Source organism: Zootermopsis nevadensis, unplaced genomic scaffold (genome assembly GCF_977971745.1).
Source record: "Zootermopsis nevadensis isolate Lab colony 2312 unplaced genomic scaffold, Znev_1.0 Znev_ptg000024l, whole genome shotgun sequence".
Taxonomy (NCBI): domain Eukaryota; kingdom Metazoa; phylum Arthropoda; class Insecta; order Blattodea; family Termopsidae; genus Zootermopsis; species Zootermopsis nevadensis.
The window spans coordinates 8,536,166-8,549,024 of record NW_028259156.1 but is presented as its reverse complement, the minus strand read 5'-3'; the positions used below and the strand labels follow the sequence as shown (position 1 = coordinate 8,549,024).

The following is a 12,859-nucleotide window of genomic DNA, read 5'->3' as shown; positions in this document are numbered from 1 at the left end:
ATTATTTTTCGATTTACATATCAGAAGGAACAGTTTGTAGGTGTGTCTTAAATATTCCAACCAAAACGGTGTCCTTCAGCCAAAATTTGTTGTCTTTGAGATATTCATTCTCGGGGTGACAATATTAAAAAAGTACTATCCAAATAAAAATCTTAGGAAAATTAACACTAAAACAAAAAGCAGTCTATCAAATGTAAATCTTTACATTAATACGATCAGTATCTTAAGAGACACAAATGCTTTGGCATGAAGTCACTCACCAAGAGAGGACTCGCGCGTACCGAGCACGGACGCAAGGCGCGGTCTCTCCTCCTCGAGAACGGCGTCTGCCTCTTGGCGGTACAATTGGAACATGGTGGCCACACACTGAACCCGCAGTTTGCCGTACTGAAACGTACTGCTGTCCATGTCGAGCTCCAGGCCGATCGTCGTAACTTTTCGCGACTGGGGGTCGTCACTCCTGACTCGATCCTGCTTCCAGAAACTTGCGTTCATCTGAAATCCAATTCACCACAAGATTACCAGGAGCCGAACCCGAACAAGAGACAAGAATAAGTTGAAGAATAGAAGTAAAGAGAAATTTAAAGAGGTAAAGTGAAAAACACTACTTGTAGGTGTAAGGAAAGAGCATCTTATTGCCAGAAGGTCCTTAGGCAATGCCCACTCATTCTTCTGACAAGGATAGATTGAGAGGGAATGCGTTATGGTGGTCTGATAACAGAAGGAAATTTCAATTAACATTTTTTTTTTGGTCATCAGTCTTTCGATTGGTTTGATGCGGTCCTCCATTTTCGCCTATCCTGCGCCAATCTCTTCATTTCCACATATTTTTTGCAGCCCACATCCTCAAAAATCTGCGTCACATATTCCAATCTTTGTCTCTCCCTACAATTCTTCCCTTCAACTGTTCCTTCCATTACCAAATTAACCAATCCTGGGTGCCTCAGAATGTGTCCCACCATCCTATCTCTTCTTCTGGTAAGATTTTTCCATAGACTTCTCCCTTCGCCTATCCTGTCTAGCATAGAAAGGGTTAAAAATACATTGCGTTAACCTTAATTAATAAAATTATTGTTTCAAACATCGGGTATTCGACAACGGTTTAAGATCAAGTATAGAGAACGCTGGCCTTGTAATCCTGGGGTCTCGGGTTCGATTCCCGGCGGTGCCCGAATTTATAACTTGTGTTGGGCAAGGCCGTGGTCTAGGCAACACAGAGTTTTCCTCCGGGGGCTTCCCCGGTTTCTCCGTGGCATCCCAACAATTACTCCATTCACACACAGAAGAAGGCAATGGCAAACCACTTCTGGATCATCTGCCAAGAACGTATATGAACAGGTCCCAGTCCTAGAAAAGGATGGAAGGATCCTGTTCATATGGACCTGTCGTCGGACAGAACACTAAATAATAATAAGATGAGGTGGTCTAGCGGTTAGAACGCTGGCCTTGTAATCCTGGGGTCTCGGGTTCGATTCCCGGCGGTGCCCGAATTTATAACTTGTGTTGGGCAAGGCCGTGGTCTAGGCAACACGGAGTTTTCCTTCGTGGCATCCCAACAATTACTCCATTCACACACAGAAGAAGGCAATGGCAAACCACTTCTGGATCATCTGCCAAGAACGTATATGAACAGGTCCCAGTCTGAGAAAAGGATGGAAGGATCCTGTTCATATCGACCTGTCGTCAGACAGAACACTAAATAAATAATAAATAGACAATTCGGTCCCAGATTAATAAAATTTGAGAGACACAACAGTGTAACAGGCAGGCAGACAGAAGGAATAATGCTAATTAGCACGAAATGCAGCGTCAGACATCATAGTTTACTGCCGTCCAAGAGCAATGCGACTACAAATTACAGCATTATGTTGGCAATCAATCACAGTACACTGGAATACAGCGGCCATTGTTTAGTATCACCTTGAGATCCTGTGTAAGTGATAACAGTGATCAGGGGATGGAAATAGCTCTCAGTTCCATGCAATCCCCCTAATTGACTAATTGGACTAAGTGTGGGAAACTAACTAAACAGCTGAAAGGACATCTCGCAGACACTGATATTCTATAAATTCTACAGAAATGTAAAATTAGAGCCCTGACACGTACGAAGAAGATCATAAATATATATAATTATAATAAAAATGGAACTTAATGCATTAATATACACTTGTACATGCCTTATTCTATGAAACTGGAAAATTTACGCTGACGTGCTCATAAAATGGGTGAGACTTCAGTCCTTACGTGATCGGAAAAAATGAAAGAAAGACTACATGGGAGACACGATAATACTGATTTTAAAGATATGGGATATAAGGGTGGGGACTGGAAGTAAGCTACGTTATCTTAGAACACGAAAATGAAACTCAATTTTCATAAAACACAGCAAAATTCTCAACTATCTGAGTGACTATAAGATCGTCAAAGGACTCTGCTCAATAACGTTAGTTAATTATAATCATCAAATTAAGATCCCTTTAAAGTACATTTCAGTCCCGTCGTTTAAAAAGAATTAATCTGAGACATTAAAATCACAATACTGGATATTCATAATTAGTTTTATCAGAACATTGTTTAATACACAGATGGTATAATAAATGGCCAGAAAATCTGATGTAGTAAACACACATTCATAAGTATTAACCTACAATGCTCAAAATCCCTTAACAGCATTACCATGGCAATGGTTGTAATAAAATACAGATTTGTAAATATGATTCCATATTATTATCAGTTTATTGCTTCTACTGCACGTATCCGAAGTCAGACAGCGGTTATGTACACATTATCAACAAGATTACGTTGTTCAATCGGTTTATTATACGACTGTATAAGTTGTGCAGCATGGAAAGTGATGAGAAGGTAATCATGAATTATGGATGGTTGGGTACGAATTTGCAGGAAACAGGTAGCACGTTTACAAACTACTACGCCGCCATACTGCAGGGAACAGTAGTCTGTTTTCACAAGAATATAATTAAATGAGATGCTAAGATGCTCTTTCTCAATTGTAGAAAAGTTAATATCTACATCGCTGAAAAAAACAGATAAATATTTGAGAATCTATAAACTATTGTTATTGATAAATGGTTATGTGATGTCTTCAAAAGTGGTACATATGACATTCTTGCTCACAGTTTTATCATCGTGGAATTTGTAAATCACTAGACAGCTACAAACAGAGAGCTGCAATAGGAACTTGAAGTATAAAAACGTCCATCCTGCAGTAATAAAACTAAATGGCGAAGAATAGCACAGAAAATGTGCGGACTGTAACCAAATCAGAATATTTTTTGATAAACGAATAGTCGCCCAGCATGTCCACAAATATTACACGTTTTACGGAACACGAAAGCCTGTGACCGTGTTCACAAAAACCCACCAGTGACTACTATTCCGTAACAGTTAAATTCAACCCATGTCGCCCACATTATTCCTTTAACATCAACTTTAATATTATCCTCCCCAATCTAAGTATTGTACTATTAAACTATGACTCAAAACGTAATGTATAAATATCGTAGCAGGTTAGATTAAACATCTTGCGGGCCGCAGTTTGGTAAACACTGTTCTAACACTGGTAATGTTAACTACATTACGCGGTGAATAAAGCAATCATTCGTTTATGATGTCGTGAAAATATCGATTGTGGTCTCGTGGGTTGTAACTTCGAGTGTTTACCTTTTGTTCCTACGAAACTTCGCAAGTCCGAAAACCACAAACGACAAGTATTTCTCGGTACACCGTTGTGAGTCAATTGAGAAGCGAAGTGAATTTCAGTTTATATGTGGACATCAACCCGAGAGCGAGTAACTGCAAAGAACAGTCGTTGGACCGAATCTCGTGATGTTGTATCCCGTCTAAAGTGCGTCGTAGCATGGAATCTAGGATGATCTTCCTCACCATGACGGATTAAGCTCTTCGGATGTTCCGGCTCCAAGGATTGCAGCTGTTCTGTTCCGTCACACTAACCGGACATCTATTACGTTTCGTTTTATATTGAGGCCAGCTTTCGTATATGGTTTATGAGCATTCTGTATAATTTCGTCATCCATTTATTTTGATTACATTCTATTATCGCATTAATGTCCCTAACTCTAGAACTTCTCCTATCTTAATTCTGTATCCTGCACCAATCTGACAAAATGCATTTACAGCCTCTCAATTCTTCTTCTGTTCTAGTTAAACATTCCGATTCATGTTAAACAATCGCATTTAACCAGTTTAATTCATTACCGATAGAATTATTCAGAAAGATGAAATTTTTCCTACAAAAAACACAGAACTTGAGTCAGGATCTCACGTAAATAAAAAAAACAAAAGTTAAGATAGAATTACACAGGCGAGATCGATCTGTGATATAACTGATTTTTATACAAAGGCTTAAAATAAAAAATAAACTATGGACACAAAATTCATTTCCAATGGAAGCAAGAGTCTCAGTGGATTTTTAAAATACATAGCTACTAATTAAACATATTCAAAAGCCTCTTCTCCACAATTATAAAATCTTTGTACTTTTAACATTTCAATCTCCGCAGTTCGAATGAAACGTAGTGGACTTATGTACATGAGAATTAATTGAAGAATTAATTGGGAGGTTATTCTTGACGGGGGAAAAATTTTAAAGTGGAGAAGGGAAATATCTCATCTCATATAATGCAATGGGGTTCCTATAGCGTAATTGGATCTTTCTGTGGCGTAGTTTGCGTGTGTCAGTCAGACAGCCCCAACGGCTATCTCGTTTCGTCTTTCCAAGGACCTCAGGGAATAAGAAGCGAAAAATATCTGCGGCCTATTTTCTTTACTCCCTCGGAATCATGCATCGTACCCTTCCCCCGTTCTTCCATATCTATTTTATTTTTATAACCTAGCTTAAAAAATAGTCAGATTTTGTTTCCTGGATGAATAAATCTTTATTCGGCCGGAAACCCCCGTTTCAGCCGCCCCTGTCTTCTTATTCATGGCTGCCCTTCTGCAGACACGTCACGCAACCCTCGCAGTCACTTATCACGCCCTTCCTCCCTTTGTGAGGGCCGGATCCCGCTGCACTGACGCGTTTTCCTCAAATTTTGAATATTCCTTGTATTATTTTCTCCTTTCCGCTCTATTCACTTCTAGTTTTCCTCTCTGTCTTCCACTCCTTTCTCAGTGTCGTTCTTTCGCTGTCCCTAATCGTGTTCTTCCTCTTCGTTTACTTACAACCCCTCATCCTCACCCTTCGTTCCAAGCTTCAAGTTAACTTTATTCCTTTATCTAACACTTAACATTTGAAACTTTAATACTTCTCGCCCGATGTGCCTTACCCCAAGTCCTTTAATCAATTAGTTTATCCATTAATCCTATTATAGCGCACCAAGGGAGTTGTGACGTATTGCATCAACTTCACAACTAGATACTTGAACGCGGGAGCTGACAATGAAAGAGCCAACTGGATTATAATGCATGACCAAGCCACATTTGTGTGTCCGTACGCACGGAAGTTAACAGTTCAGACACCAAAGCGTAAATTAAATTAATAATGTTGTTCAAGATGTGATGGGACACTCAGATATGAAGAACTTAAAAACGACCTCGTTCAAATACAGCTTAGTGACTGGCTACGGGTAGGAAAATCAATGAGCAGAACGCTGTTTCCACCTCCGATCCGGGGTAAATCCGTTCTTAGGTTCGATGACCATCTGAAGTTCCTCTGTTCTTTTAAAATTGAATTACAGAAAGTGTGAGAAAGTATGCAACAAAACGATCTTCAGATTTATTAAAACTTGATTGCCTCGAGGCCTACAGCTTCAAAAACACCAATGTTAGTTTATTAAATTAAACTCAATGTAGTTCTGTCCTTCCTGAGAAGCTGATAGCCACGAAACAATTCATAATATTACGAACACTTTCTTCCGTACGACGAACTCAACTCAATAAACGAATGAATGAACCAATCAAGGAATGAATTAAAGGAATAAAACTGTTCCCGGTCTTTTATGGATCCGATAGGTCAATTACCTTGTTCACAGATATCTGAGAATTGTCCCTATCATCAGCCAGGTGAATCCTGTCCACATTCTAGCATACAATTTCTTGAAGATCCGTTTTAATATCATCCTCCTATCCACGGTTATTTCTACCATGCGTTCTATTTTATTCAGTCTTTCATGTTAACTGAATCATAATTTTAGATAGTTTTAAGTGCATCACTGCTACGTCAGTCTATTAACAGATGCACAAAGAAGAAAATAATAAGGTTATGCCAATGTACGGTAATAATTTTTATATCGCTGAACTGTGATTGGACGACCATAACGACCAATGCGCTGCAATGCTGTACACTGTTCAAACGCCGCTGCGCAGTGTTCACATAAGTAGCCCTGACGATGGATTCTTAACTTTAAAGTAACAGGCCTACATATCGTAACTCTTCCAGATGGTGCTGATGTCGTTCAAGCCGTTCGATAAACGTGTTTTTAACAGTCCATTTCGTTACGTTTTCCACGAAGAAACATTAAGAGATGCAGAATTTTTCCCGCGGCGGGGGTTGGGGTGGTAATTTACTCCTCACTTCTGATATTCATGTCCGTTTCGTTATGGGTCATTAAGAGATACTATTGTCCAAAGTTGTGTGTTGTCAGATTCAGCCTACATGCTATTAAGATAGCTTAAAATTTTATGTGACTCTGATGATGCTCTTAAGCCCTCAGCAAACTTTAACCTACTTTTATCATAACCCGGCAATTAACACCTAGAACGAGATACCAGGAAAATGGCTTCTGAGAAGAGCAATGCATTCTGTAACTACCTATTATCTGCAGGAAATCCCTCCGAAGTATCCACCCTGACCGTATCTATCGGCAGTTTCTCCTCGCCCTTAGTCTTATTTATTATATCCGCTTGCTTCCGGTTGCACCATTACTAATTTTCCTCTCCTATAGGTCTATATATTCTCCTTATTTTATTCTGTCCTGTTACAGCATCTTTCGCCTCTTTCTATTCCCCGGATTTCTTCTGTGCTTCTCTTCCTGAAAGCTACTTTATTTCCTATCCGCGTTCTGCGTCTCCCTAATTGCATTTTTCCACACCCTCTGTCCGTAAAATTTCTTTTCAGTACGTTTGCCTTTGTATTTTTGTTCGTTCTTATTCGCCCAGAGATACAATGATTTTCTTCCTGCCTTCTTATCCAATAACACGCTCCTGTTTACTTTCATGTTCATTTCTTCTGTGTGCTTATTCTTGGCCTGCGCCAAACTTGAGCCCAGGAAGAAACAAAGGAGTTTAAAAACGCAGAAAAATGTCCCGAGTCGATTCCCGGTAAAGGCGGTTCCTGTAGCACGGTAACTATGCACGATAGGAGAAAGTGTCAAGACCAAAATTAATTATTTCGAAGATGAGATTACACCATCAAAAGCCACAGCTCACAAAACTGTCCTGAGTTTCATTTCCAATTCAGGTGGTTTATATAGCTTGGTAACTGAACAAGATGGAATAACAGCAGGACCAAAGTTGTTTGTTTCGAAGGGGAGGCTACATAAACAGAAGCCACAACCCCACATCACATCCACTGGGAAGAAAACAACAAACATTGTTTATAAAAAGAACCCGTGTTGAATTTTCATCACAAAAACGTAAACATAGCGCTCCATAGAAGCCAAAGAAGGGCTGTACGCATGCAGTCAAAAAAATTAATGTCAATATTTTTGGGTTCAATTCCCGTGGTGCTCAGATTTATAACTTGTGTTGGGTAAGGCCGTGGTCTAGGCAACACGGAGTTTTCCTCCGGGGGCTTCCCCGGTTTCTCCGTGGCATCCCAACAATTACTCCACTCACACACACTCACACAGAAGAAGGCGATGGCAAACCACTTCTGATCACCTGCCAAGAATGTATATATGTATGAGCAGGTCCCTGACAACCTGAAGAGGATGGAAGGATTCTGTTCATAATATATAGACCTGTCGCCAGACAGAACACTACAAATAAAAAAAAATCTTCCTTAAAAGAATGTTAATATGTATTCTTACTCAAATATTCTTGTGAATTTTCAGAATCCAATAATCAATTTAAAAATAAAACTATCGCGTAAATATTAAATCACGTTCATTTCGCAGCTTGCCACTGTACAACAACCCACCAAAAATCATTCTACCGTCTGATATTGAAATAAACTAAAAGCACAGGAGAAACATGACATTAATAACAATAAATTGTATTTTGGCCAGTGCCTTAGAAAACAACTTATATTTCTGGGCAAAACAACATGTCGCTAACATCCAAACGCCCAGCTTGGCGAGGTAGTTGTCAAGATTTCTTTCCCGCACTATAATGTAATTTAACACATTGATACCTTAACCAAACCTAAAGCAACCTAAACCAACCTAAGTAAAAGTGACCAAACCTTACCTCAACAAACTCAACCTAACCTTACACCACATGATATGGTCTGTATCGTCGGAACGCCAACATAACTGTCCAGATTAAGCGTAGACGCGCATCGAGATAACATTCGATAATGTGTTCGCGACGCCCAGCGTAGGGACGCCTACGCTTTCGACGCCGACAAAATATTCCGGATATAACAACGATGAGCCTCGGATTCAATACGACACGACTGTGAGATCAAGACTCCGCAGTGTGTAGCGGTTGTTAAGTGTCAAGATTTCTGTCTTTCAATCCAAAAACATATGTTAATCTGCTAAGTCATTGGGCATCTGGGTTGGGCTCCATCCGATGTAGCAAACCGAAATGAAGAACACCATGAAAACGTCGAAAGAGTTGGAAATATTTGTTCTTCAGCAAATGATAAATCACTCATCTCTGTCTAAACCAATATGTATCAAGGAAGATAACATAGCTCGTGCGTAATCTGACGTTGAATGTTTCACTACTTCCATTAACATTGTTGACTTCATGTTCTTGTGAACTTAACTCCCATTTTTATTTGTTTTTATTGACCTGTAGTCCGTAAAAATGCTGTCAACGTATATGGCCAACATTTTAAGTGCGTACCTTTAACCGGCAGTCCCACATTCTTCTTGGAATTTAACAAAACTGAAGGTCAAACCAATCTTAGGACGAAGAACCGGCTCAAATATTATTGACTTCATACAGAAGCATTGGGTAAGGTCCTGATGAATATCTTTAAAGATAAATGTTCTTCGGTTTTGGGAGACAGTTTTCCTTATGGTATTCAACCACACCTGTCTAATGATAATGCATATGATAAGCTTTCTGGCATGGAATATTCATCAGAAATATAAGCATTTTTAGAATTTCCCAGCAGTTACACAGCGAACAATCTACTAGCATTTCCATACATCCCACTTCAAATTTATTTCTCCCGTTTTCGTCAGATTCGCATTCATTGACTTTAATTCCTACCTCTTCTTCTCCCATCTATTCATGAAACCCTTTTCTCCACTAACACTTTCTTTCATCCAAGACTTATATTTCCCCGCCGACTTCTACTGTCAAGAGTTCAAAGATGTGTGTGTACGAGGAATACGAAATGGCCGCCTTCATTCCCAAAACTGCTTGAGGGCGTGCGTCCTCGCTTCTTTGGTGGCTGGCTGTGAGCGTTTGTGTGTCGAGTGAATGATGGCCGACGGCGATGCTGGACAGGGTTTCTGTGTTGGTTGCGGATGATGATATGGACTCGGGAAGGCTCATTTGTGGGAGGAAGGAATTCTTTGTTGTAAGCTGCAAGGATTCGGAACGAAGTGCAGGATGAAATATATCACACTACGCAGACTGCATTACACAGACATGGCGGTTCGGACTTTTACAATTCTAGTTTACCAAATTACAGATGTAATCTATCTGGTTTCAATAATCGTTCGGAATTCTTGTTCTAGAACTTTCGCGGTCATAATTCAATGCACAACTTCCGTTTTCGGTGATGAGTCACGTCAAATACAGAAAATTATCTAACGTTTCGGCAGACATTACAGTTGCCATCTTCAAGGTGGAAATGTTACAGGAACGTTTAGAAGCCTTATATAGGACAAATAGTAGGTGTCGAGTTAGAGTCTCTGTGAAAGTTTGGTAAATATCTACCAAAGTACACACGGTGCAATGTCGAAGAAGAAATGTACAATTACCGGTAGCTTAAAGATGATGTACAGTTGTGTTCTTGCGATTTAATGGAAATTTTTATATTTACAGCTAGAATTCTGTTGTAAACGGTGTTGCATTTCAACAATAGTACTAAGTAACATTAAGTCACACATACAACAGACACTGAAAATAATAAGAGTATGTTTTCCCAGGAAAAGCTGATAGTTAATACCTGCACTACATTTATATGACGTCAGATCTCTTAATGAAGAAAATTTTAGCTCGCTAAATAAAGAGAATGGAAAGGGACGTAAATATAAAATTCATCATTGATTGAACTTGTTCTAATGATACATTCCGCAGTGAAACTGTTTTCTACATTATCTTCTTTGCATTTGATCGTTCTTCCAGTTTTCTTTTGGCATCCGTTTTCTTTCTCTACCAACTTTCTACTTTCTCCTCCCCGTCAACTACAAAAACCCTCCCAACCAGAACTCGATGCTAAATTAATTAACTAGTTTCTTTCTCCTTTACCATCCAACTTTAGAGGCACTTTAAACGTGCAGAAGCTCTTTATATTAAGACACGGAAAGCGTTTCTGTAAAATGGCCTAACCACTAATATTACTTTATTATGGCTGTGGTTTCAGGTGGTCCTGTGCTACGGAACCAAACGCGAAACGAGACTACGCTGAAAGTCTTAATCTTGTTAAGAGTTCTGTGGTAACACACATGAAGACGACAAAGGCGTAAGATAATCCCACTGTGTTCCTATATCCTATGTTGTAACAAATATGTTGTGGTAAAGAATCTTACACCAGATATTCTTATTATAATTTGTTTACGCATAGTGCGTATTTTAAATATGTGTTTTAGCTTATGTCTTTTTAGAAACTAAATTGCTGTTCTTATTATTATCCCATCTATTCACCACTTTATAGAGTATTTACTTTCATGTACCGAGAAAAACCTTGCCCCTAAGGTACATAGTGCAGCAGCTATTTCCGAAATACATTTTGTTTTTAATATGTGTTACATGTATTATATAGTATGAACCGGGATAGCTGTCAGTATAGTGACTAGCTACGGGCTGGACGACCGGGGTTGGATCCCCGACGGGGGCAGAGGATTTTCCTCTAGCCTCTGCGTCCAGATCGGCTCTGGGGCCCACCCAGCCTCCTCTACAATGGGTACCGGCGTCCTTTCCCGGGGATAAAGCCGGCCGGGGCGTGATGCTGACCACTTACCCCCATCTAGTGCCGAGGTCAAGAATGAGTAGGAGCTATACCTCCTCTACCCCCAAACGCCTACATGGCGCATAGCGGGACAAACTTTACTTTTTTACTTTGTATTATATAGTTTTATTGTTAGAGATGACTACATATTTTACGACAGCGTCTTTCGAATATGTATGAAGATCCTAAAATGGCAGTTTTCTGCAGTTCCCTGATGTTGTGTTCATCCGGAATATTGGTCAAATATTTTCTAAGTGACTTGGAGACTGTTCCAGTTGCTCCTATAATTATTGGAATTATTTTTGATTTTACTTTCCACATTCGCTGTATTTCTATGAGAAGGTCCTTGTATTTCATTATTATTATTATTATATCCCATGTATTCACCACTTTATGGGGTATGTACTCCCATGTACCCGAGACAGACCTTGCCCCTAAAGGTACAATTTGGCTGCATGCGACAGAGACAAGCGACCGAGGCAGGCGACAGAGACGGGAGACGGAGACACCGCAGCTTGTCGCCACACACTTTTGAGGTGACGACCGAGACATGCGGCAAAGTGTTTGTTTTCTTTGTTTTGTTGAGACATACGTGCACATATTCTGTGGAAAATGAGTACAAAAATGCTTCTAAAAAGGTTACTCGAAGATGATGTGTTGCTGTGTTATTTGTTGCGAAAGAAACAAAGAAAACCTATGAGTTCAATATTCAAAACCAGACGTGAAGAAGGATCTTTCTGTCGGTGGTCAGTGGTCGGTTTACTGCTACTAATTCTACCAATTGCTCATCTTGGTCACCAGTAAATTTAATTTCTGCCATTATTTTACTCAACAACACACGTGCTGCCTGAGCCCGTCGCGAGACACTACTGGTCCGAGAGCGGTCTCCTGTGCTCGTAATTGTACTTCATAAGATTGTACAGAGAGCAGACAGGAAGCGACCAGTCTCGGTCTCGCAACTCTGTCGCTTGTCTCTGTCGCGTGCAGCCAAATTGTACCTTAAGGTACATAGGGCAGCAGCTATTTCCGGAATCCATATTGTTTTTAGCAAGTGCCAGCTAGTACAATACATGTGACACCAAACTACTTCCTTCATTTCTTCTCTTGTCCAAGCCACTCTTGTTTTTCTTGATTGTTTTTATTGTGAGTCTTGGGCTTGTTGGCTGTGCGTGTCCATAGTTGGCCTGCGTTGAGTTGCCTCGTTGCCGTAACCAACCTCAGCCCTTGGAGTACCTAGGCGACCTGTACTCCAGATCTTTGTCTTTCCATTCTTCGGTAGTAGCTGCACGGGATTATTTATCGAGATTTACTCCTCTAGATCCGCCGTGTTCTGTTATATAACAGGGTCACCTCTAGTCGGATGTGGCTCTTCACCACGCAAGGAGAGGCTCTTGGATCTGTATTGCGCTTCACTTACTCCTGGGTGGGTGAGGGCCAGTGTCCAGCATAGTCAGACTGTGATGGTGAAAGGTACTACCTCTCCCCATTACCTTAACCCCTTATTATTATTATTGAGCTCCCTTGGTGAGCGGACGTGTTTTTGTGAGTTCTCCGTACCTGCTGTATAACTGTGAGTGAGTGTGC

At 40.2% G+C, this 12,859-nt stretch overlaps 1 protein-coding gene across 5 annotated transcripts in view; it reads right to left on the bottom strand.

Moving 5' to 3' along the window:
* LOC110827975 (uncharacterized) overlaps nt 1–12,859 on the bottom strand; it is a 289,498-nt gene that overhangs the window by 28,801 nt on the left and 247,838 nt on the right. For 4 of the 5 annotated variants that reach the window (XM_087354845.1, XM_087354847.1, XM_087354843.1 and 1 more), the window contains one exon: nt 261–495. In XM_087354845.1, the coding sequence (XP_087210971.1) occupies nt 261–495 (235 nt within the window). The remainder of the gene's footprint in view (nt 1–260; nt 496–12,859) is intronic. The other variant, XM_087354846.1, reaches the window with a different exon arrangement.